This window comes from Schistocerca nitens, chromosome 3 (genome assembly GCF_023898315.1).
Source record: "Schistocerca nitens isolate TAMUIC-IGC-003100 chromosome 3, iqSchNite1.1, whole genome shotgun sequence".
Classification (NCBI taxonomy): Eukaryota; Metazoa; Arthropoda; class Insecta; order Orthoptera; family Acrididae; genus Schistocerca; species Schistocerca nitens.
This window is the reverse complement of record NC_064616.1, coordinates 87,318,481-87,343,791: the sequence shown is the minus strand read 5'-3', so window position 1 is coordinate 87,343,791 and position 25,311 is coordinate 87,318,481. Positions and strand designations below refer to the sequence as shown.

The following is a 25,311-nucleotide window of genomic DNA, read 5'->3' as shown; positions in this document are numbered from 1 at the left end:
ACAGCCCCACCAAACTGCTCCACAGGTGTCAGCCCCAGATACTCCTGCGGCCTGGCCAGGGTAACTAATCTGTGCAGCCATTGTCCCATTTCTGATCCAAGGTGGCTGTCTGGACACGTGGGTTTGGTCATTTCCCACAAAATGGATTCCCGCTGTCATATCCTGAAGCTGCCATCTCTGTGACATCTGTATGGAGGAGAGCCCCTGTGTGTGCCATTACAACCAGTTGTGCCCGTGTGTAGACGACCAGATCCAAAGTCTTGCTGTTTTGTTGTATAGCATATTCTGCAATGTGTCACTGGTTTATCAGGGTAAGGAGAAAATATCTCAGCTTGACAATGAGATGGTATGCATAGTATCAAAATGTCATTTTTGTTAAGGTAATAGATGTTGTACAATAATATAAGTAAAGCATAATTCAACTTGCACTACAGTTTGGTTTATATGGCATTTAAAGTACTCTTGCTGTGTGTGTTTTGTTCAAATAACAAACTAGAATACCACATCATCCTGAAATTTATTATTTTGGATTGTTTATCAGCAAAAAAGTTTGAGCAAAATTAATGAATATTTGCAAACAGTCTGCTATTTCTTTTTAAACAAATAAGAAAAGCTCAGCTAAATTCAGTATTGGCATACTTGAATAACTAAATACTACAAAACTTTGCAAAAGGAGAGTGTCACTTTGTTGAAAGCCTACCAAAAGCTAATACAGCAACAATGTAGTCATCAATTCTTGGACCCTTTCAAACTGAATAAAACTAAATTTGCATTCCACTTTGTTATTGTGTATGAAGCAGTGGTCCATCACTTCATTCCAGAACTCCAAAGCACTCAGTGGAATTCTGTGATCCTTCATCAAAAAAGGTGAGACACTTATCTCCGAGAAAATTGCTTTGTGGAATGGGGAATGAATTAGCCTGACTGATTGCCAAGCAATAGGTTAAACAGAAACTTGTGAATACTATGCTACTCTTTTGGATCAACCAAATGAAAAATACATGAAGGAGTTCTGAGATGGAAAAGAATAATAATGAAGTATTTGAAATTTGAGTTGTTGGAACGTCCATCCCATACACCAGATTTGGCATCCTCTGACATCTATCTATCCACATATTGAAAATTGTGGTGGGAAAACACTTTGAGTCAAATGGAGGAGTTGTGGTACATGAGTATTTTGCAGATCTTCCGTATCTGCAGATCAAGGATGCAGTCTACTAACAGGAATAATGTTTCATATAACACACTGCACTAAACATGAAACATCTTTTAAAAAGACTATTTTTAACCTAAAACCATGACTAGCACAAAATATGTTTACCTAATCTTCTACTTCATAGCAAATATGTTGACAAAGAAAGCTGAACACCGAGTGAGGTTGCACAGTGGTTAGCACACTGGGCTCGCATTTGGGAGGATGACAGTTCAAACCTGCATCTGGCCATCCTGATTTAGGTTTTCCATAATTTCCCTAAATTGCTTCAGGCAAGTCCTGGCATGGTTCCTTTGTATGGGCACAGCCAACTTCCTTCCCCATCTTTCCCTAATCTGACGGGACCGATGACCTCGCAGTTTGGTCCCCTCCTCCGAACTAACCAACCAAAGCTGAACACTGATTGGATGTAAACCACAACCTGTGACTTGATAAGGTGTTGCAGTTGTAAGCCACTGGATCTTCATTTGGAATGGCAGGTGGACTGGTTGAGGTGGGAGTAGTATCAAGCAGGGTGGGTAAAGGTAGAAGGAGGCAGAGGCAGGGAAACGAGCTGGGGGTGAGTGGCTACAGCTCGGAAGGAGGCAACCTGTTTGGCAGCTAGGAATGCAGGAGGGAGGGGTTGCAGGTATACGGGTGGCAGGTATACGGGTCGGCATGGTTGCAGCAGCCATGGGAAGTGGCACGTGCTGAAGGCGACATGGGTGCATGAATTAGGAAGTGGTCACAGGATGGAAAAATGGGAAACTGTTAGGTTGACTGTGTGGGGACAGTGCCACAGATTTGTCCATAAACCTCCCCTTCAAAGGAAAAGTAGTTATGGGTCAGGATATAGTTGTTAAGGTGTATAAGAAATGATGGTGGTGAGTTTGGAGGCTGATGGCTGTTGGTAGAGGTAGTGTTCAACAGCAGCAAAGCCACGGACATGAGGGGTGTTTGTATATAGGGATGCAGCATCAACACTGATGCATCCGGGAGGTAAAGAGTTGAGGATGGTGGAAAGTTGATGTAGGAAGCGGTTAGTATCTGATGTGGGAAGTTAGGTTTTGGGCAATTGGTTGAAGTTGTTGGTCAACAAGAGCAGAAATTCTTTCAGTGGGAGCACAATAGCCAGCTATAATGGGATGTCCAGAATTGTTGGGTTGTGGATTTTGGGGAGCATCTAGAAGGCTGGTGTGTGGAGTGTTATTGGGATGAGGAGGGAGATGGAGCCAGGTGAGAGGCACTGGGAAAGGTCCATGGATTTCAGTAGGGCTTGGAGGTTATCTTGGACTTCTGGGATAGGATCACTCTGGTGTCAAGGCTGTTTTAGGATGCAGTCTGTTGTTCTTGCTGTGTGTTAAGTTTGTTCACTGGAGTTATATGCTGTTTTTCTCACTGCCTGAGAGGTTTTCTGGCGAATAGGTTTCTGTTTGATTGTGTTCATTTGTTTTGATGGGGCAGTGTATTCATGCTTTTAATGTCGTCCTAGCCTGTATTCAGAGGTATTAGTTGCTTTCTGCATATCTTATGACAGTATTTGTGGGTCACACTGGTTGTCTCCATCCATGTGTTGTTGCCAAAGGAATTCTCTTAGTTGATGCAGTTGGTCTGTATTGTTTTCAGTAGTTATTTAGTGCCTTTTTCATATTTTTGTGACAATCCAAGTCCCAAGACTGGCAGTGCATTTTCATCTATATGATTTGAGTGCACATTTCCATTATCATGTCTGCCCCATCAGTGCCTCACATCCTTTGGCTACAGAAGCAGCAAACTTAGAAACTGCTACAGGGTGTAACTCAGATCACTTAGTTTTTGGTTGCTACAGCCACATCTCATCATGCCTCTCTCACAGCCATGCTGACTTTTTGTGTGTATGACAGAAAAAATTTGGGACTTGTGCCATCAATAGTTGGAGTTGCACTTTATGGCCTATGGTCTCCAAGGTACACAACATAGTGCTCAGTTTCTTCTCAGTGGGAATACAGAAACTTTTTGTTTGTGTTATCAATTTTTGAGTCTCTCATCCAGAGGACATAAACTATAAACTGTTAGTGGAACAATTAAATGTGCATTTCTGTTGTGTCAGTCACCTCGTGCTGAGCAGTGAGGATGTCATGTCCTTCTTCAATGTTGGACAGTCTTTTTCATGGTGTTTGAGCGAAAAGTGTCCAGACAGGGTGACCAACTGTTTTGTGTGTGGCAAGCTGGGCCACTTTCAGTCAGGTTGTTTACAACATTATTGTTGTGCCATGCAGCACTGTGTGTTTCATTCCCAGAGATCTATGGTGGCAGTCTCGCCACACTTTGTCAAGCCTGTGACGCCATCAGATGCCAGCCATCTTCTCCAGGCTGACTCTGTCACCATCAGCCTTCCAGTCATCATCTGACCTATCAGCTACGATGTCAATCCTATCGTGAGTCTAGACGTCACTGACTCTCGCGTCATCACTAACTGTGTCGACAACATCATCATCAGTCCTACCTTCATCAGCCCTGTACCAGCTGTCACTCATGTCGTTGCTGCGTCAGTGATGGCATCAGCACTGTCATCAGTCCAGACATCATTAGCCCTATCCCAATCAGCCCTCGTGTCATCACCAACTGTGTCGATGATGACGCCAGTCCGGTCATCGCTGGCTCTCCTGTTGGTGCCAAGCCTGTCAGAGACAACACCATTTCTGCGGTCCAGCCTGGCACTGCCAGCCCTGATGTGGCTGGCTCTCCAGTCATCACCACATCTGTCTGTGATGATGTTGGTCTGTTTGTCAGTCCTCACGCAGCTGTCCCTGTTCCGGCCAGCCCAAATGCTGTTGTCACCTGCCCTGTCGACACTGATGCCAGTTGTCATGCCAGTGAGTAAATTGCTGGCTCTGCTGTGGGAGGTCCCTTGCTACCACCACTGCAGCTGCTGCTACCAGCCAGCCCAGTAGTCTTCACTGGGATCACCATGGTTGCTCATGCTGTCACTCACATTGCTGCTGCTGAATCTGTCTCACCATCTATGCCTGTGTCACTGATCCGGTTGTGTGTTAATCTGGGAAGTTTTGCCACAAGCCCCACTGATGCCCAGCCTTCCCCATTGCAGCCTGCGACAGCCAGTCGCCATACTCCTACATGGACATGAATGCTTGTTTTGTTGGGATCTTATTCTTCTGTTAATTAGCGGTTTTGGGTTCAATTTCTCATGTTGTTTCATAGTTTCATCTGTGTTTCCATGCACCTGGTGCTGAGTGTTTGTAGTTTCTGTACTGTTCTTGGGCATCAGCAGGCATGTGTCCCACAACACATGCTCAGCAATCTTGTTAGCTGTCTCCTGTATTCTTATTCAGTGGTTTATATAGTTACCAATGTTCTTATATGTGCATAGTATTTTTGTTCAGTTTAGTGTACATGGAATGCAACGTTTGGTATATATATATATATATATATATATATATATATATATATATATATATATATATATATATATATATATATATATATATATATATATTGCTCAGTTCCCAGTCTTCCTTTTACTGACTATATTGTTCTTGGGACAGTCAGCACTGGTGAGGACTGCCCCTGTGAATGCAAGACGTCTTTGAGATGGCAGTACCATCTATTTTTAATTTTTAAGGGGGGGTGGGGAAATGTTGTATCCATCTGGTAGTCAATTCCTCCACACACCAGGTAGGCCATGCAGACAGCCAACCCACCAGGGGGACAAGCGAACGCAGCTCACATCGACACCGAGATATTTTCCTTGTACGGCCTAGGCTGTTTACTACAGAGCTACACATTGCCTCCACAGTGTCTAGGGCCACCAACAGGCAGTGTCCTATTACAGAAGAGTGCACTGTTGGCAGGACACTGTTTGGTACACCAGGTCACACGCTTTGCTGTGCCATCTGGATAGCCATCTATGCCTGACTATTTGGCTACCACTGGACTGTGCTAAGTGAATTACACCTTATGCCTCAAGTTGGCAGTACCAGCAGTTCCATCTAGCTGCATCAGCAGTTCAGTCCCAGTGCTACAAATTTGTAGTACCAGCAATTTTGTGTCAGTGCTTTACACTCGCAGACCTAGCTCAGTTCATCGTCATCTTCACCTGCAGTATACCATCAATCATACGCCAACAGTGCTGGCCCAGTAATGTCCAAGGTATTCATGCTGCTGTCTGCTATGTCACTGGTGTTTGTCATATAGGCACATTACAGGCAATGTCACAGGAGTGACATTTCTGTTGGATATAAATGGAGTTAAAAATGGTGGCGAGTATATATGTACATGATGTTACTGCAAAAATTAAATTACAGTGATGTAGTTAAAAAGATCGCTTGTGTGAAGTGCAAAGAAGAACTTAAAATGTATAGTGAACATATTTCAACTTCACAATCAGTAATCAAAGGATTAAGAAGAGAAAATGACAGCCTAAAGCATGAAAATATGGAGCTTAGGTCGAAACAAAACATGTGTGTACTGCTGAAAGTTAGCAACTATAAGTCAATGGAATGGAAGACAGTGAACGGAAGATGTAAAGCATAAGGTGAAGAAATGTCACCTACAGTGAGTAAACCAAGTTTTGAGTGTGAAAACAATTTTAATATCCTTTATTCCGAAAACTGTAGTCAAGTGACTGGATCGAAATATCAGGTAAATTCGAGTGTGTGTAAAAACGTCACAAAAAGTAATCTTCACAGCAAAAAAATTGAAAACTCTCACAAAACAGTTAGATTTGCCCTACCTGTGCCTCAGCTCTTACCAGAAACCAATATTGATAAATGTGAAAGTGTGAAATGTGGCGAAAAAGAATTTCGTAAACTATGCAGTGGAGAAACAAACAAAAAATGGTAAAAAACATGATCGTTAAACCGTCAAAAAAAAGGTACAATGTTCTCTTATTAACAGAGAGCCATGGCAGAAATTTGGCGAGAGTTTTACAGGACAATTACAAAGATATCCAAGCAATAGGAATAGTGAAACCAGGTGCAAGTCGAAATCTGTTGTTGATGTCAACTAGCAGGGAAACAAAAAAGAAGAGAACGACAAGAAAGAAGAAAATGAATATGTAGTGTGTATAGCTGGTGCCAATGACATCGCAAGAAATGAAAAATGAAATTGCTTAGCAAGCCTGGAAAACTTTCTAGAAGCAAATAAATCACAAAACACCATCATTACAATGATGCCTCACAGGTATGAGCTCATACACAATTCATGTGTAAATAAGTTGTTTCGAAAAACAAACATTAAAATGAAACAAACGTGTGCTTGTTTTGGCAAATGTAAAATATTAGATATAGGCAAACTGAACAGAAGCCTACATACCAGACATGGTATGCACCTAAATTTTGAAGGCAAATAATTCTTGTGTGACAAAATATGGGAAATTATCAAAGAAAAAGACAAATTAAACAGAATTCTCAGTCACAAAGTAAACAATGATTTTTTTTTTTAGGAAAGCATAATAAATTAACCCTTGCATATCAGAATGCCCAGTATGTAACTAATAAAACAGAGCAGCTGAGTGTTTACCTAAATGAAACTAAGCCACACCTCTTCCTAGTGAGTGAATTGGGATGCAAGGAAGAGGAAGCATATGGTTACAGGCTAAAAAATTACAGACTTATAAACTTGTACTGCAGAAAGACACACAAAAGTGGTGGGGTAGACATATATAGTAGAAATGATATAAAATGTGAAAAAGTGAAATGGATAGATGATCTGAGTACTGAAATGGTATTTGAGGTTGCAGCAGTAAACAACAGCCTTATTATAGCAACACTGTATAGGTCACCTGGAAGTAACACAGAAGAGTTTCTAAATTGCCTAGAGAACTTACTGGAGGGGACAGCAGTGTATAAAAAACACTTGTTGCTTGTTGGAGACATCAACATAGACCCATTAAATAATAGTGTTAATTATTTGCACTATATGGATGTATTACAGTGTTATAACTTTGAACAAATGAACTCAGAACCTACAAGAGCCACTGCAAATATGAAGACATGTATTGACCATGTTCTCACAAATGTAGGAAAAGAGAAAGTAAACATAAACACCTTAGAAAACTACATTTGTGATCACAGAGCCCTTACTATGGAAATTGATGTAGGGAACATAGATGTAACTGAAAGTGATACAGTTATATATAAAGTAATGGGAAAAGTTGTGTATGAGAAACTTATGAAATTTATAAATAAAAACAGCATCCTATATAATGAACAACATGGATTCAGAAATAAGAGGTCAACAAGAACTGCTGTCTATGAGTGCATCAGTTCCATCCTAAACCTGTTGGACATAAAAAAAGGAAACAATAGGAGTCTTTATTGACTTGTCAAAAGCTTTTGACATGGTGGACCATAAAATTCTGCTATCAAAGCTAGAAAGATATGGTATTCGAGGTCTGTCCAACAAGAGGATCAGTTCCTTCCTGAGTAATCGTATGCAGGCAGTGTGCATCAAGCACACAAATATTGAACCAAAAACTTTATCAAATCACCTATCTGACTATAAACAAATTAAATGTGGTGTACCCCAAGGATCAGTATTGGGACCCTTTCTGTTTCTTCTGTACATAAATGATCTAAGCCTAAATGTTGATGCACACAAAACAATCATCTTTGCAGACGACACCATGATTCTACTAAAAGGAGACAACGATGAACAGTTACAGCAGACAGTAAACACGGTCACGAAACTACTTAGCAGCTGGGCACAGAGTAATCAGCTTGTAATAAACAGTAAGAAAACCATTGCTCTAAAATTCCACAATGTTCCTAACAAGGACATGTTTATCCCATCCGTCTCTATCAATGACAAACCAGTTGGTAACAATACTGAAACCAAATTCTTGGGACTTTGGGTGCAGAGTAACATCTGATGGAATAAGCATATCGAATATCTTGTAACGGAACATATTAAAGGCTTTACTTTAATGAAGTATGCGATCCCTTCCAAATTCAACCAGTTTAACGAGTATTTATGATTATAGAAAAGTTATTGTGTATGTTAACAATGATTGCATAACATGTCTCCATAAACAGTCAACCCATTAAATTATACTGAGTAACTGACCCACACAAAAGTTAATATCACTTGATCACTGATACAGCAAATGTCATCATGTAAAAACACTAAGTTCATCTTAAATAATTAATATGAAGTACGAAAAATAGTGGCCAACATAGGTATTTTGGATCTCATTAAATAAAAATCACCCAGTGAAACCTATTTGTTCACTAGGAGCGTTTTCACTTAGTATTCACGTAATCAATCCTATTTTAGACGAAAACCAATGTAATTCTTAATAATTCATGTTACTTACTTATTTATGCAAATTAGAGAAGTCAATTGACAAACTTCTAAAAAACGACCTTTTTGTAACAAAGAATTATTCTGTCAAGTCAACAAATCTGTCTGTCATTTAAATAACATGTTAAATTATGTCACTCGATGCAAATTAATAACTTTTCTGCACAAATTATGATAACAGATGTACATGTGACTTATAAACTATATCTCTTTTTAGTAGTTCTTTGACAATGTTATAAATACAAGCAGCGAGAAGGGTCGAAGGAACAGTCGGAGGCAGTCAGGGGCAGTCGGAATGTCACTTTGGTGAAGTGTGTTTCTGTGTTATTGTTTGGCAAAACAATGCAAAGAACATGTAAAGGAAGTACTACTTTGTGTTGTGTTATGGTCTTTGGTGGACAGTGGAATTAATATGGCCACCAAAGTAATAAATGTTTGATGTTTACATATGTGTTGGTTTCACTTGTTCTTTATCATCAAAAGCACATGAAAAACACGGGACCTCATGTGTTTACCCTAGACAACCAGATTTAGAGCCAGCATCAGCAACGAGACACAGCAGCGATCCAGCAAGCAGCAGCGATTACTACAATACAATACATTGTAATGGCGCCAACCTAACATCAAGTGCTAACAAGCTCCGTAAATGGGAGTGAAATAGTGCGTTTACAGCAATTAGCAAGATATCACGACTTAGGCGGACCATTTACAAAAGTGGGGGCTCGTCCGGGATCTTTAAGTGCATCGATGATAATAGTGCAGCGATAAATTTCGTAAGTGCTTAGCATTCCAAAAAAAAGTTTATTTGTGCAGTGTGTCAACAGTGAAAATATGTCAAAAATAAATAAATAAATTGTGTTTGTGCGACTACGAAAAACTATCATCAAGATTAACGTCTGGATTATGTCAATGGAATTCATCAATCAAGACTTCTGCTTCGATAAAACTGAATAGAAGTGAAGAAAGCCAACAAGAACACCGATCACGACATCATAGCATAAAGCAAGGTATTTTGTTGTTGTCATTTAAAATAATTAATAGTGAACATGTCTCTACCTGAGAGTGATGAGATCGTAGGAAATGTAAAAATTGAACCAGGGGATGGTGAACAATTAAACTTAACAGAGTGGCTAGCAGGGTTTGCAACTCAAATAAGCTTGCAACTTAAACAATCAAGTGAAGAAAACACAGATAGACTGGATAAGTTAAGTTCGGATTTTAAACTATTAAGTACTCATCTCAATGAGAAGTGTGAGGAAATTAAAACTACCCTCAGTAAGGACACTAGAAAACAGTTGATACACTTCAGAAAAGAATTTCAAGTTAAAGTTGAAAGTTTAAATGAAAACATACAAGCTAACACAGACAGCATTGCTGTCATCTACAACAGAGTAGATACTGAAGTTGAAAGATTAGATCAGAGAATAGACAAAACATCAGAAAACCTTAAACAAGAATACAACCTGTACACCACTAATGTAGATACAAAAGTAGAAAATATACACACTAAATATACACAATTGGAAGATGCATTAATGTCAAAACAAATGTTTTACAATCAAAATACAATGTATGGGCACATCCAAGTGAAATGCTTTCCTGGTGAAAATCTGCACCCTATTGACTTTATTCACCAATGTAAGGATATGTTTGTTGTAGGAATGTCAGACAACATAAAAATTAAGTTAGTAAAACGGTTTCTAGAAGGGGAGGCCCTATCCTGGGCAAATGAGAATAATGATTCTTGGAATACGTTTGAAGAGTTTGAAGCCAAATTTATTTGTAAATTTTGGTCACAGTCCATACAAGCCAGATTGAAGTCAGAATTTCTAAATGGACCAGTGTATAGAGGGAAAGTAGGGGGAATGCAAAAATTTTGCAGAGATCAATTGAAAAAACTTGCTCACTTGAATAATTCTTTTGATATTATGACACAAATTGATGTTTTAAAAAGAAGATTACCAGAGAGACTGCAGTGGGAATTGGTCCATGGACCAGACGATTCAATGGAAGAGTTCCTGAAATTTGTAGATAGATTAGATAGGGCCTTGGAAAGAGAAAATAACCAAAGTTTTGGCTCTGGCAACAACCAGTATGGGGGGTGGAACAGGAATGTAAATAGAGATTATTATGGGAGGAGAGACTTTGAAAATTCTGGAAATAATGTTCCAAATAGGGGAGATAGGAGATATGAAAATGATTTCAGAAACAATACACAGGAGGGAGGATGGAGGAGAGATAACAGGAATGATAGAAATAGGTATTGGGGAAGAGAACAAGAGAGAAGGGGGTTTGTTGAAACTAGTGAACAAAACGACAACTACAAACGGACAGACCGAGGAAACCAGCCGGGAAACGGTGGACAGTCCCACTAGATGTCCGTAGTTTTGGGGCTAGACAATATTATGACAGGACAACACATAACCGAAACTGGAAAAGGAGAGGATACAATGTAAAGAGTAAATACCATGAAAATACTGAAATTGTTAGAATGAATAAATTAGAATTTAATAAAAGGTTTTGGGATACTATGAGTAAAAGTGATACAGTTAATAAAAACTGTGTTCAAGCACAGGTAGTTAGTGAAAGTGCAGAAGTTGAAGGTATTGCAGAGTTCCATAGTTGGGCTGAAAAAGATACTGGTGTTAATAACAAGTCAGACACACCACAAGTAGAATCTATTTTGGGGGGTTTATTTGATAAGAAGGGGGATGACGAAGTGTTTAATGGAGCCAAAGACTCAATTGCTGAGATTCAGATACATAGGGGGGAAACTGCAGATGGGGTTGTTGTTGAGGAGGAGGAAGAAGTAATAGAGGGACATTTAAATAATGATCCTTAATCAAGTGATGTTATTGATGAGAGTGTAGAGGAAGAAATAAAAGTATTTGTAGAATTGAAAAGTGATGATGAGATAAAGGTAAGTGATGTGACAAACATGGGTAATAATGAGGTTAATTTAAGTGAAATGCAGACTAGGGAATGTGTATCTGAGGACAAGCTATTGCCTATTGGGAACTATGAAATGCTAATCTATGAGAATGGTACTAATAATAATATTAAAGAAAATATTAAGGGATGGAATGTAAATGTGTGTTTTCAAGAAAAAGGGGAAAAGTTTTTAGAATTTTTGTGGAACAACTATGGAAACTGTATAAAGAAAGATGCCTTATGGAAAGAATTAGCAAAGGTAAGTGCAACCTTGTATCCTATATGGTGGATAAGAATCCGTAGCGGACTTTATAAAAAATGGGTTGAAAACAATAATTTGTTGAGTGACAACACAGTGTTAAGAGGAACAGATGAAAACAAAGGTTTATGTTTAAATGTCAATGCTTTGCAAACAGAGAGGGATGTGTCTAAGTGTAGGAAAGAGACATTAGACTTAGGAACTAAAGAAATTGAAAATGATCTATTGTTTGAAAATACTAAAATAGACAAAGATGTTGAGCTAGGTTGTCCATATGTTAAAGTAAACAATGACATTGGTCCATTTGAAATAAAAGAAAGCCCACATCCTAATGCGTATAGACTTATCTTTCCCAGATCAAGAAGGTTATTTGGATTAAGAAACATCACTGAATTGAAACCATATAAACATGATTAAGCACATTTCCCTGTTTGAATACAATTACTTCCCCAGTTTCCATAAAGCATTTTACCAGCAAAGATTTTTACTGGGTGTGTCAAATAGCAACTACCACTCATCCTATAGACCCTCGAAAAGTTCCAGATCTCTGAGAGAATGTTTTTATATTTGTATTGTCACTATTGAATATTAAATTTTGAGACATCTTCTTTACTTGCAATGGGCAAGAAGGTGACAAACATTTATTACTTTCGTTTTGTATTGTTGAATATGGGACATACTTGCACCAAATATAAAAGACAATGAAAAAATTGTTGTGCAAGACCCATCATTTTGTTACTATTCTTTTTTAGGCATAAGATTTGTGTACAATTTTCTACAGCTAATCAGATGTTCACCAAGTTTGATGTTTGTGTTATGTTGTGACCAAATTAAGTGTGCAATTTTGGTATTAATATGTTCTTGTACTATCTTGACTATGTGTCTCAATGGGAGACAAGTTTTTTAAATATTTTCTTTTTTTTAAATGCATATTATATTCATACATGTGACTACTCTAGTGTTTCAATGTGACTCAATGAGAACTGACTTTGAAATAATTTACATATATTTTTTATATATCTTAAAATCACATGTGATATATTTGTGTCTGTTTTTGATCATTTTCCATGTGGCTCACTGGGAGCAAAGATTAACAATTTTTTTACTTTCATATATTACTAAATATTTTCATTATGCTGTCATACTGAGAGCCATAACACAAAGTGCATTTGAAACAACACAACTAAAATATTTCCAGGAAAAAGTCATTTTGAAACTGTGTAGCGGTCAGTGTAGTACTTTTCCAAATTTTAACCATTTGACACATTTTTCCTAGTCGGCTAATATCATTAACATTCTGTAAATGATATTACCCGAGGGGGGTATTGTAACGGAACATATTAAAGGCTTTACTTTAATGAAGTATGCGATCCCTTCCAAATTCAACCAGTTTAACGAGTATTTATGATTATAGAAAAGTTATTGTGTATGTTAACAATGATTGCATAACATGTCTCCATAAACAGTCAACCCATTAAATTATACTGAGTAACTGACCCACACAAAAGTTAATATCACTTGATCACTGATACAGCAAATGTCATCATGTAAAAACACTAAGTTCATCTTAAATAATTAATATGAAGTACGAAAAATAGTGGCCAACATAGGTATTTTGGATCTCATTAAATAAAAATCACCCAGTGAAACCTATTTGTTCACTAGGAGCGTTTTCACTTAGTATTCACGTAATCAATCCTATTTTAGACGAAAACCAATGTAATTCTTAATAATTCATGTTACTTACTTATTTATGCAAATTAGAGAAGTCAATTGACAAACTTCTAAAAAACGACCTTTTTGTAACAAAGAATTATTCTGTCAAGTCAACAAATCTGTCTGTCATTTTAATAACATGTTAAATTATGTCACTCGATGCAAATTAATAACTTTTCTGCACAAATTATGATAACAGATGTACATGTGACTTATAAACTATATCTCTTTTTAGTAGTTCTTTGACAATGTTATAAATACAAGCAGCGAGAAGGGTCGAAGGAACAGTCGGAGGCAGTCAGGGGCAGTCGGAATGTCACTTTGGTGAAGTGTGTTTCTGTGTTATTGTTTGGCAAAACAATGCAAAGAACATGTAAAGGAAGTACTACTTTGTGTTGTGTTATGGTCTTTGGTGGACAGTGGAATTAATATGGCCACCAAAGTAATAAATGTTTGATGTTTACATATGTGTTGGTTTCGCTCGTTCTTTATCATCAAAAGCACATGAAAAACATGGGACCTCATGTGTTTACCCTAGACAACCAGATTTAGAGCCAGCATCAGCAACGAGACACAGCAGCGATCCAGCAAGCAGCAGCGATTACTACAATACAATACATCGTAATGGCGCCAACCTAACATCAAGTGCTAACAAGCTCCGTAAATGGGAGTGAAATAGTGCGTTTACAGCAATTAGCAAGATATCAATGACTTAGGCGGACCATTTACAATCTCAATGCAGAACTGAGTAAAACATGTTACCTTCTTTGTTCATTATAATCATGCTGTAGTGAGAAAACAGTATTGAATGCATATCATGCGTATTTTCATTCTCATTTTAGATATGGTGTCACCTTCTGGGGAAACTCTAAAACAGCTAATAGCACTTTTAAACTACAAAAAAGGGCCATTAGAATCTTGTTTGGGTGCAAGCCTAGAGACTCTTGTAAACCCCTGTTTAAGAAATCTGCTATTCCTCCATTACCATGTGTATATATTATGGAAACCCTTTTGTTCTTTAAATTAAATGTAATAGGGAAGGACTGGAGACTGCAAAAAAACTGTGATATACATGAGCACTTTACCAGACAAAACAGAAACTTACATGTGACTCAAATCAGCACAGCACTGTGCCAAAAAGGTACTTTTCACATGGGAGTTAAGCTTTATAACAAACTTCCTGAAAACATAAAAGCTATCACTGAGGTCAATACATTTGAAAAATCTCTAAAGACATATTAACAGCATCACTGCTTTTACTCCATTGAAGAATATTTAAATTTATGAAATGTGTTATATAAATACTTATGTGTAAAGTGTATTATTGTAACCTTAAATATGTATGCCTTGAAATGACTTTCAGCCTGTATATTTATGACTTGACTTGTTCAGTGTCTTATGCATAAGCTGCTATGTAGACAACAGGACCAATAAAAAATACAATACAATACAATAGAAAGAAAATTTAATTATTCTAAACTTAAGATGGTACTAGGGAATGAAAAATGGGAACCAGTGTACAATGCAACTGAAGTGAATGAAAAATTGGAATATTTCTAACGTTATTCAGTAACACTTTAAATGAAACCTGTCCCTTAATTAAAAAAGTAAATAAAGGTATAAACCATAAAGCTGAGAATCTCCCTTCTGAAATTATTGAACTGAGGGAGAAAATGAAAGATTGCTATATACTTTTTAGAGATACTAAACTACAATATTTCTCAACAAAATATAAACTGCTCAGAAAAACTTACAGAGAGTCCTTGACTAATGTAAAAGCACAGAAATATACCTCTGAAATAAGGAACTCTAGCTGTATCAGTAAAACTGCCAGGAAAATAATGCATAAAGAAAGTGGGAAACAGAATTCCTGTGAACACAGCAACATAACATTAAAAGAAAATGGTGAAGAAATAAATGTGTGAGAAATTTATACTAAAGTTCAGTACAGTTGGTACAAATGAAGTTCATGTCAAGCCACAAAATTTTAGCCTTGGAAAATCTAGCCAGTTCTTTTATATCCACGGCATTACTGAGAGGGACGCCCTAGCAATCATATCAGCACTTCGACGAAAAATGTCTTGTGGTTGGGATGACATTTCACCTAAACTGCTAAAGGAATGCAGGGATGAATTAGTGAAACCCCTGACTCACTTGATAAATACCTCCCTCAGTAATGGTGTATTCCCTGACCTTTTCAAAATTATTGAAATTATACCAGTGCATACAAAGGGATTAAAAACTGACACTAAAAACTACAGGCCAATATCATTAACCTCAGAACTAGGCAAATTGTTAGAGAGAGTAATACTAAATCAAGCTGTATCATATTTCACCAAACACAATCTATTAAACAACCTACAACATGGATTTAGAAAAGGGAGATCTACTACAACAGCAGCAGCATCTTTTATACATGAAATATTAAATAAGCTGGAAAAAAGTGACAACGTAATAGGCACTTTCCTAGATATGAGTAAAGCCTTTGATACTGTGAATCATACCATTCTTCTGTATAAGCTAGAAGAGTACGGGTTGAGAGGACTAGCCTTGAAACTACTTGCCACCTATTTGAAAGACAGGAAACAGTGTGTAAAGCTAACTTATAAAAATAATGAGCAGCTCCTAACAACCAAATCAACCTTCAGGACACTTCAATGTGGCGTGCCTCAAGGAAGCATACTAGGGCCTTTTATGTTCCTTGTATATGTAAATAACTTATTTGAACCCCAAAACTGCATGGTTGTAAGCTATGTCGATGACATATCCTTCATTAGCTGTGGCAGTGATATGCAGTCTGCAGCTAACAGTATCGAGATCAGTTTCAATACTCTGTCCACATACCTTACAGGAAACAAGCTTCTTGTAAAAAAGACAAAATGGGAATAATGAAGTTCATCCTCAGCTATAATGCTGTCATAACTGATACTGTATTTAAATCCCCATTGGGTCTTGCATATGCAAATTCACATAAATTTTTGGGCATCGTTGTTGATGAACACTTATCATGGAAAGAACACGTAGATAATATTTGCAAGAAAATCAGTAGAAATATGTATCTTCTGAAATGGGTCTCAGCCTTCTTGGACCATGATCCTTTAAGGCAAATATATTTTTGGTTGATTCATCTGCACCTTCAGTATGGTATTGAGATATGGGGTGGGGCACCAGCAGTTCATATAGATAGACTTTTTAGATTACAAAAAACGGCAGTAAGAATGGTAGCCAAGGTAAAGAAGAGAGAGTCTTGTAGAGACATCTTTAGAAAATATAAAAGTCTTACAGTGTACTCCACGTATATACTGCAGACAGTCATGTCCATGAAACAAAATCCTGAATTTAATACGACAAACAGTAATGTACACAACTATGATACACAGGGAAGAGAAAATTCTCATAGAATTGTGACCAATAAAAAGGCAATGGAGCACAGCCCACATAGCATGGGAGCAATTTTCTACATTGCACTACCCTGTGAATTCAAGAAAGCAAATCAAAATATGCTAAAGAGTAGACTGAAGCAATTATTAATAGAGAAGTGTTGTTGCTCTATTGAGGACTTTAAGTTGTAGTGCTATCTTGGAAAACAGTGTATACACACAATGTCTTTGATCTATCAGTGGTATGAAATAATGTAATTATACACTGTATTATGAGTACTGTACTATTACAAATATAAGCTAAATTGTGTTACACTATAGAGGAATCTACTTGTAGTGCCCTTTTGAAAAATAGTGTGTACAGACATGTGTCTGATCCATATAATGTTCTGAAAGAATGTAAATATTTTACTGAATGTGTGTAATGTACGCTAAATTTTCCTGACAATGTCCAAAAACGTTTTGTTATATGGACAGAAAATAAATAAATAAATGTAGTTAGTTGTATGGACATTCATCCAAGGACAATACAATCAAGTTTTGTGTTATTAATAAACAGTTATTCCTTCACAGTGTCCTGATCACTCCTCGTACAAGGATAGCAACAAGACTGTCTGTACCAGCTGCAGTGAATCCTTAGACATCCTACTCTATACTCAGTATGTTAAATTTGCCTGTAACTAATTCTGCGCTACTGAGCATAGACTTTCCTTGAATGATTCTACAGTTACTAGGGCAGAATCAGGTATTCAATAAAAACATCCAACAATTAACTTGAGTTTACCTAGTCCTGCTAATTGTATGCAGATAATTTCACAATCAGACTCAATTTCAACCTCGATAGGCACAATATTTTTCTCAACATCAATGAACACTCAAACTCCTACAGTGTCTAATTTGTCTCTTCGATATGTCTCACTATATTTTTCTGAGATTTCTACTATGGGTTGCAACCAGCTCACAGTTCTGAGAATAATGTGAGTATGACAGCTTCCCTGGAGGGCAGAGATGTGGGTTTGAGTCCTAGTCTAGCACATAACTTTAGTCTGTTAGAAATTGCCATTACAGTGTAACCTCTACAATATAGTTGAGTTTCATTTTAGGATCAGTAGTTGCTATCATCTTCTCAATATTTCTACTATGAGAAGGTTTTATTAAAATTAACTTTTTAATTATTAATACTCATTCAGTTGTGGTTATGTTAACTATAGTGACAAATCTTTTTTATGTGAGAAAAAATAATTTTGAAGTTTTGACATTAGAAATTTTCTGTGTTCACATCACAACCCTCAAAACTGACAAGTACTGTATATTGACTACCGTAGGTGTCTTTCATCATAATTAGTTGCATCAAGTCAATATTCATATCCCTGACACTATGATCATAACAGGATTTCATTACACCTATGTCACAATTAACATTATGGATATGACCTTTATGCATGAAAATGATATTAACTTTGAAGTTACTTTCTATATGGCACTAAGTAACAATAAATAAAGATGCACTGTAAAAATTAATACAAGCTACTGGATACCTGTGACTGGAAGATCTCTTGCTCCACATGGATTCGGCAAAGTTGTTCTTCCCATAAAGTATCAAAAACATTTTTCAGCCTTTCAAGTTCAACTTGATGCCTTTCTAACTGTTCTTCTAGTAATGAACATTCTCTGGTAACATGCTCATATCGTGCAGCCAGGGGTGGAGTATGTGCCCGGCGCAATAATGTGACATCTCTGTGAAGTTCACCAAGCCGCTCCTTTACACCACAGAGTTGCTGACTTAGTTCCTGAAACAAAAGGATAGAAAACTAAACAAGCTGACTAGACTTAGGTATTTAAAAGCTTCCTCATTAAGGGAACTAGAAACGCTGTAAAATTATGTGCTTTTGTATCCAGTGAGCTATTTGGAGCACATCATTTGTTTGTAATCTCTTTGTATTTTTCTTTATACTGTTACATTTTATTTTTTGTATACTGTAACTCACTCTCTCTTTGAATATCCTCCTTTTATATAAAATCATCATTTTCTATGTACAATCATTTCAGTTATATTTAGTTACCAGTTACAGTACAAGCTCTTTTAATAATTTTTCTCACTTTCACATATCTCAGGAAAGGCTATTTACCTTTTTTGGGTCATATTCTGCTTTTTCTATTGTTTTATGAGTTTGTATATTTGCATACATATATTCTTGTGTAATCTCAGAATCCATCAGTAATACAAATATTTCCTACTGCATTGATATATGGTATATGGCCTCTTCCAAAATGAAACCACAAGTAGATTAGATTAGATTCCCATTCTTGTAGTATGCACATCTCTTGATCTTATCAAGAAAGGAAACCTTCAGTGATTGGACAGATATCTACCACACAATGTAATGTATAAGTAGAGTGTTTTGTGACAAACAAGGATATGACAGACAACACTTCTGCCCTAGAGAAAGCTGTTGCCATTCAATCCAAAGCTCTTATTGACATATCTTGATATTTGAAGTACAAGAAGGAATAAAATATTGCTATATCTGCAAGTAGCTGGATATCAGTGCATTCATCAGAACCCAGGAAAGAACACCTCAAGCTGGAAGGTGGAAGGGCTGCCTGCAGAAGATTGGTTCGTCAATTTGGGGGAGGGGCACAAACAGCAAGGTCATCGGTCCTCCTGTGGACAGAACACGACATTAAGTTGTAGCTGAGCTAAACACAGCTGACTGACAGCAGATAGGACATAGACCAGGACACGACCAAAGAAAAGTACATAAACAATGAAATGCAAAGCAGAAAACTTCACCACAATGTTGTCAACAGGCAAAGAGCAAAGTCAAAATCGCAACCAGAGAGAAAGACCAAGTGCCGAGCAAGGTTGTTATCCAGTAGTCCATAGTACAATGATGATAGTAACCAACAATATCAGACTAGAGTACAGAAATGGCTGACTGTTTGCTAGGCAGCTGTATTTATATCAGTTGTGAGGCACCCTGTTGGCTGGCGTATTCATGTGGTGAGACGAGTGGCATGCTCACACTGCACTGCGGCAAGACTATGTCCTCTAATGGCCATCTATGTCCATTACCTCCTACGGGCATTCAGTTTCCATGGAGCTGGATACAAGACAAATAAGACACAACAAAAAAAAATACAATCAATTTTGAGTAATCTATAAAAGAGTGGAATAATTTTGCAATTGAGTGTTATCTGGTAGTAACCTATGGTACTAATGAAGAAAATGGAAGTAAAACTAATAAAAAAAATAAACACGACAATTGGTGATTATTAATTGAAGTACATGAATGAACAGTTTTCTATTCTATGTCTTTTAAAAACAAGAATATCATAAATATTTAAAAAATAGCTGTTGTTTGGGCACACTTTGATCATTTTTTATTCAGAAAGTGTTGTTACATTGACATAAACAATTTCTTGTTATATAGTGTAATTAAACAGTTAAGTAAATGGCAGAAAGTATATGACAATAATATTAAATAGATACACTATATGAATTATGGATACTACATTTTATTTATTTATAGCTGATTAAAATAAGAAATGTAGACCATTTGTCACACACTCCCAGAATTCATGAGCAGCATAAAATACTTTACTTTTCATCCATTTTTCAATGATACTTTCAAACTGATTTATCGGTACTTTCAAGTAATTCGTGGAAGTAGGCAAGACCGAGAGATTTGTAGCTGTTACGGGTTCTTGCATGCCTAGAATATGACAAGTTAACTGTATCCAGTTCTGGTAATACTTACTTAGATTTTTAATAAATAAAAAGGTATTATAGATATATAGGCTAAGTTCTGTCATTATATTAAGTTGTTTGAAATAATCTCCACATGATTCAAATGGCTAAGTTCGGCATTGCACCCATTGCCTTTCTTTTTTCATTTAAACACTAATTTTGAGACTATAGAAGTAGCCCATACCAGTACTCCATTAAATGAGATGGGAGGGAAGAATTCAAAACCTGCATATATTAAGAGTTCTTTACCGAAATAATTCCTTAGCTTGTAATGCAGACAGATGACACTAGCTAATCTGCCACATAGTTCTCCTGTGTGTGGGTATGCCAGCAAAGCATTTGGTATAAGTGAAATCTTAATAGTTTGACTGATTTATAATCAGAACTGGGAGCATTCAGGTGAATATAATGTGTCCAATTTTATTGTAACTTTTTGTCTTACATTTGTCTGAAACCAAACGGTTCACCTCTTCATCATTACCAGTACACTGTATTGGAAATATTCAATGTCAAAATCACATGTTACGATTGTTGTGCCATCTAAAGATAGTACCACACCACAAGGCACAACTGTAGCTACTTCAGTTTAATGAATAATGAACAGTGAAGGTCCAGCAACAGGCCCGTGAGAGGAACCTTTGAAACTGGAAGATAGTCTGGCTTTTGATAATTTCTCTTCAATAATAACTTCCTACCATTCCCCTGAGGCTGTATTAGGGATAGAATATTCTCTCCTGGTATGTAGTGATAAAGATTTCTGATAAAAATGTTCTTGGGACAATATTAAATATTTCCTTGGATCCAACAGTGTTACATAGATTACATTCTTATTTTCAAAACAACTGCATATCTTCATTCCCATGCTGTCAACTGCCATAACTGTAGAGAGACTTGTCTGAACCCTTACTGCAATGAGCTACATGCTGTGTCGGGACACTAGTCCATCAATATAACATGCAAGTCCAGCAGGTTGCAGAAACACCAGCTTGCAGGTGAACTGTCTTTGGGAAACAAGCACACATCATTCCAGGATGATAACACCAGTTTGTCTTCATGGGAAACTCCAACAGCCAACACCACAACAACCAGTGATCAATTCCCCTACAGCTGGAAACTGTACCACCACTAGGAGGTGTGGTGAACTCAGCAGTACTTGCTTCCACTAAGTCATGTACCTGCAAACAGACCATGCCATATCCATCTGCCTATGCAGTATTAAGGCCACTGCCCAGCCTTGGCAAGCCAGCTCCAGCTGCTGCCTGAACCAGAACTACATGCCTTTGCCATGACAAGAAGCAGCCATTAGTCAGCCATGAACATCCACCTCAGCAACTTGGCCTCTGTAAAGTCAGGTGCAAGGATTTGGTATCTGCTGGTTTATTGAACTTCGTGCTTGTGACTAATGGGCAGCTGTCTCCTTGTGGTCTATCTGTATTTTTGAATTTGTTCTAATTTCACTCAAAAGTGATAATGGTTCACATTTGTTGTGGAACTTCTAGATTTGTCAGTCTGCCATAAGCTTAAGAGATAATTTATATAATTTCTGATATTTATGTTCTTTATAGAGACAATTTGTAACATCAGTGGATTTTATATGAAGCAAGACTTTTATAATTGCTAAAATAAAGGTGATATTATTTTCTGTATACCTAGGACCTTTGTTTTACTTGTGGAGCCCACATAAGGTCACAATACTACATATATTATTTGATTTCATGTTTAGGCATGAAGTATCCTTTTAAAAGTATAGGCAAAGTTATCCAGAGATGCTCTGTCTCCTTTCTTATGAACTCTGATTGCAGATTCCTCAAAGACACTAGATGATTTCCTGAATTTAATATTTTATAAATTACAATGGGATTACAACTTGTTTTCTGATAAATTATATAGCATAATATGAGGTCTCCCTCCCCAATGACTTTGCCATTTGTGGGGAGGCTTGCATGCCTCAGCAATACAGACAGTTGTACTGTAGCAAGAGGGGCAGCAGCCTTTACAGTAATTGCAGGGGCAACAGTCTGGATGACTGACTGATCTGGGCTTGTAACATCAACCAAAATGGCCTTGCTGTGCTGGTACTGTGAATGACAGAAAGAACGGGGAAACTACAGACATAATTTACCCCAAAAACATGCGGCTCTACTGTATGGTTAAATGAAGATGAAAAACTCTTGCATAAAATATTCCAAAGGTAAAATAGTCCCCCATTCAGATCACTGGGCAGGAACTATTCATGAGGATGTCATCATCAGGAGAAATTAAACTGGTGGTCTATGAATTGGAGCACGAAATGTCAGATCCCTTAATCAGGCAGGTAGGTTAGAAAATTTAAAAATGGAAATGGATAGGTTAAGGTTGGATATAGCAGGAGTTAGTGAAGTTAATGGCAGGAGGAACAGGAATTCTGGTTAGATGAATACAGAGTTCTAAATATAAAATCAAATAGGGGTAATGCAAAAGTAAGTTCAATGATGAATAAGAAAATAACAATGTGGACAATCTACCATGAACAGCATAGTGAAGACATTACTGTAGCGAAGATAGACATGACGCCCACACCCACCACAATAGTACAAGTTTGTATGCCAACTAGCTCCGCAGATGATGAGGATGATGATGATGATGAGATTGAAGAAATACATGATGAGATAAAAAAATATTCAGCTAGTAAAGCGAGACAAAAATTTAATAGTAATAGGGGACTGAAATGAAAGAGGAAGCAACCTAATAGAATTTTGCACAGAGGATAATTTAATCATCACTAACACTCGGTTTAACAATCATTTACAATCATGAAAGAAGGTTGGTGATGTGGAAGAGCCCTGGATACAATGGAAGGTTTCACATTGATTATATAATGGTAAGACAGAGATTTCACAGACAGATTTTAAATTGTAAGACATTTCCAGAGGCAGATATGAACTCTGGCCACAATTTATTGGTTATGAATTGTGAGTTAAAACTGAAGAAATTGCAAAAATGTAGGAATTTAAGGAGATGGAACCTGGATAAACTGAAAGAACCAGAAGTTATTGAGGGTTTCAGAGGGAGCATTAGGGAATGATTGACAAGAACAGGGACAAGGAATACAGTAAAAGAAGAATGGGCAGCTTTGAAAGATGAAATAGTTAAGGCAGCAGAAGATCAAGTAGGTAAAAACATAAGGGTTCAATACAAACATCTACAAAATGAGATTGACAAGAAGTGCAGAATGACTAAGCAGAAATAGCTCGACGACAAATGTAAGAATTTAGAGGCATATATCATTAGGGAAAAGAGAGATACCTCCTACAGGCAAATTAAAGAGACCTTTGTAGAAAAGAGAACCACCTGTATGAATATCAAGAGCTCAGATGGAAAACCAGTCCTAAGCAAAAAAGGGAAAGCTGAAATATGGAAGGAGTATATAAAGGGTCTATACAATGGAGATGAACTTAAGGCAATATTACATAATGGGAAGTGGATGTAGATGAAGATGAGATGGGAGATATGATACTGAAAGAAGATTTGACAGAGTTCTGAAAGATCTAAGTCGAAACAAGACTCTGGGGGAAGATGATATTCTGTCAGAACAACTGATAGCCTTTGGAGAGTCAGCCACAACATAACTCTTCCATCTCGTGTGTAAGACATATGAGGCAGGCAAAATACCCACAGATTTCAAGAAGAATGTAGTAATTCCAGTTCCAAAGAAAGCAGGTGATGACAGGTGTGAATATTACTGAACTATCTGTTTAATAAGTCATAGTTGCAAAATACTAACAGGAATTCTTTATGGAAAAACTGGTAGAAGCTGACCTTGGGGAATATCAGTTTCCATTCTGGAGAAGTGTAGGAACACACGTGGCACTAATGACCCTACAACCTCTCATAGAAGGTAGATTAAGGAAAGGCAAACCTACATTTATAGCATTTGTAGACTTAGAGGAAGCTTTTGACAATGTTGACTGCAATACCCTCTTTAAAATTCCGAGGGTAGCAGGGGTAAAACCCAAGAAGCAAAAGGCTATTTGCAACTTGTACAGAAACCAGATGGCAGTTATAAGGGGCATGAAAGGGAAGCAGTTGCCGAAAATGGAGTGAGACAGGGTTGTAGCATATCCTCAATGTCGTTAAATCCATACACTGAGAAAGTAGTAAAGCAATCTAAAGAAAAATTTTGAGTAGCTATTATAGTCCAAGGAGAAAAAATAAAAACTTCAAGGTTTGCTGATGAAACTGTAATTCTGTCAGCAACAGCAAAGGACTTGGAAGAGCCGCTGAATGGCATGGACAGTGTCTTGAAAGAAGGATATAAAATGAACATCAACAAAAGCAGAACAAGAGTAATGGAATGTAATCAAATTAAATCAGGTGATGCTGAGGGAATTAGATTATGAAGTGAGACACTTAAAGTAGTAGATGAATTTTGCTATTTGAACAGCAAAATAACTAATGATGGCCAAAGTGTAAAGGATATAAAATGCAGACTGGCAATGGTAAGAAAAACATTTCTGAAGAAGAGAAATTTGTTAATATCGAGTATAGATTTAAGTGTCAGGAAGTATTTTCTGAAAATATTTGTATGGAGTGTAGCCAGGTATGGAAGTAAAACATGGACGATACACAGTTTACACAAGAAGAGAATAGAAGCTTTTGAAATGTGGTGCTACAGAAGAATGCTGAAGATTAGATCGGTAGATCATGTAATTACTGAGGAGGTACTAAATTGAATTGGGGAGAAAAGAAATTTGTGGCACAACCTGACTAGAAGAACAGTTTGGTAGGTAGGACACATTCT

The 25,311-nt window shown here is 37.2% G+C and overlaps 1 protein-coding gene across 2 annotated transcripts in view; it reads right to left on the bottom strand.

The window, feature by feature from the left end:
* Positions 1-25,311, bottom strand: part of LOC126248059 (uncharacterized) — a 551,905-nt gene that overhangs the window by 160,634 nt on the left and 365,960 nt on the right. For both annotated transcript variants that reach the window (XM_049948697.1, XM_049948699.1), the window contains one exon: positions 18,319-18,570. In XM_049948697.1, the coding sequence (XP_049804654.1) occupies positions 18,319-18,570 (252 nt within the window). The remainder of the gene's footprint in view (positions 1-18,318; positions 18,571-25,311) is intronic.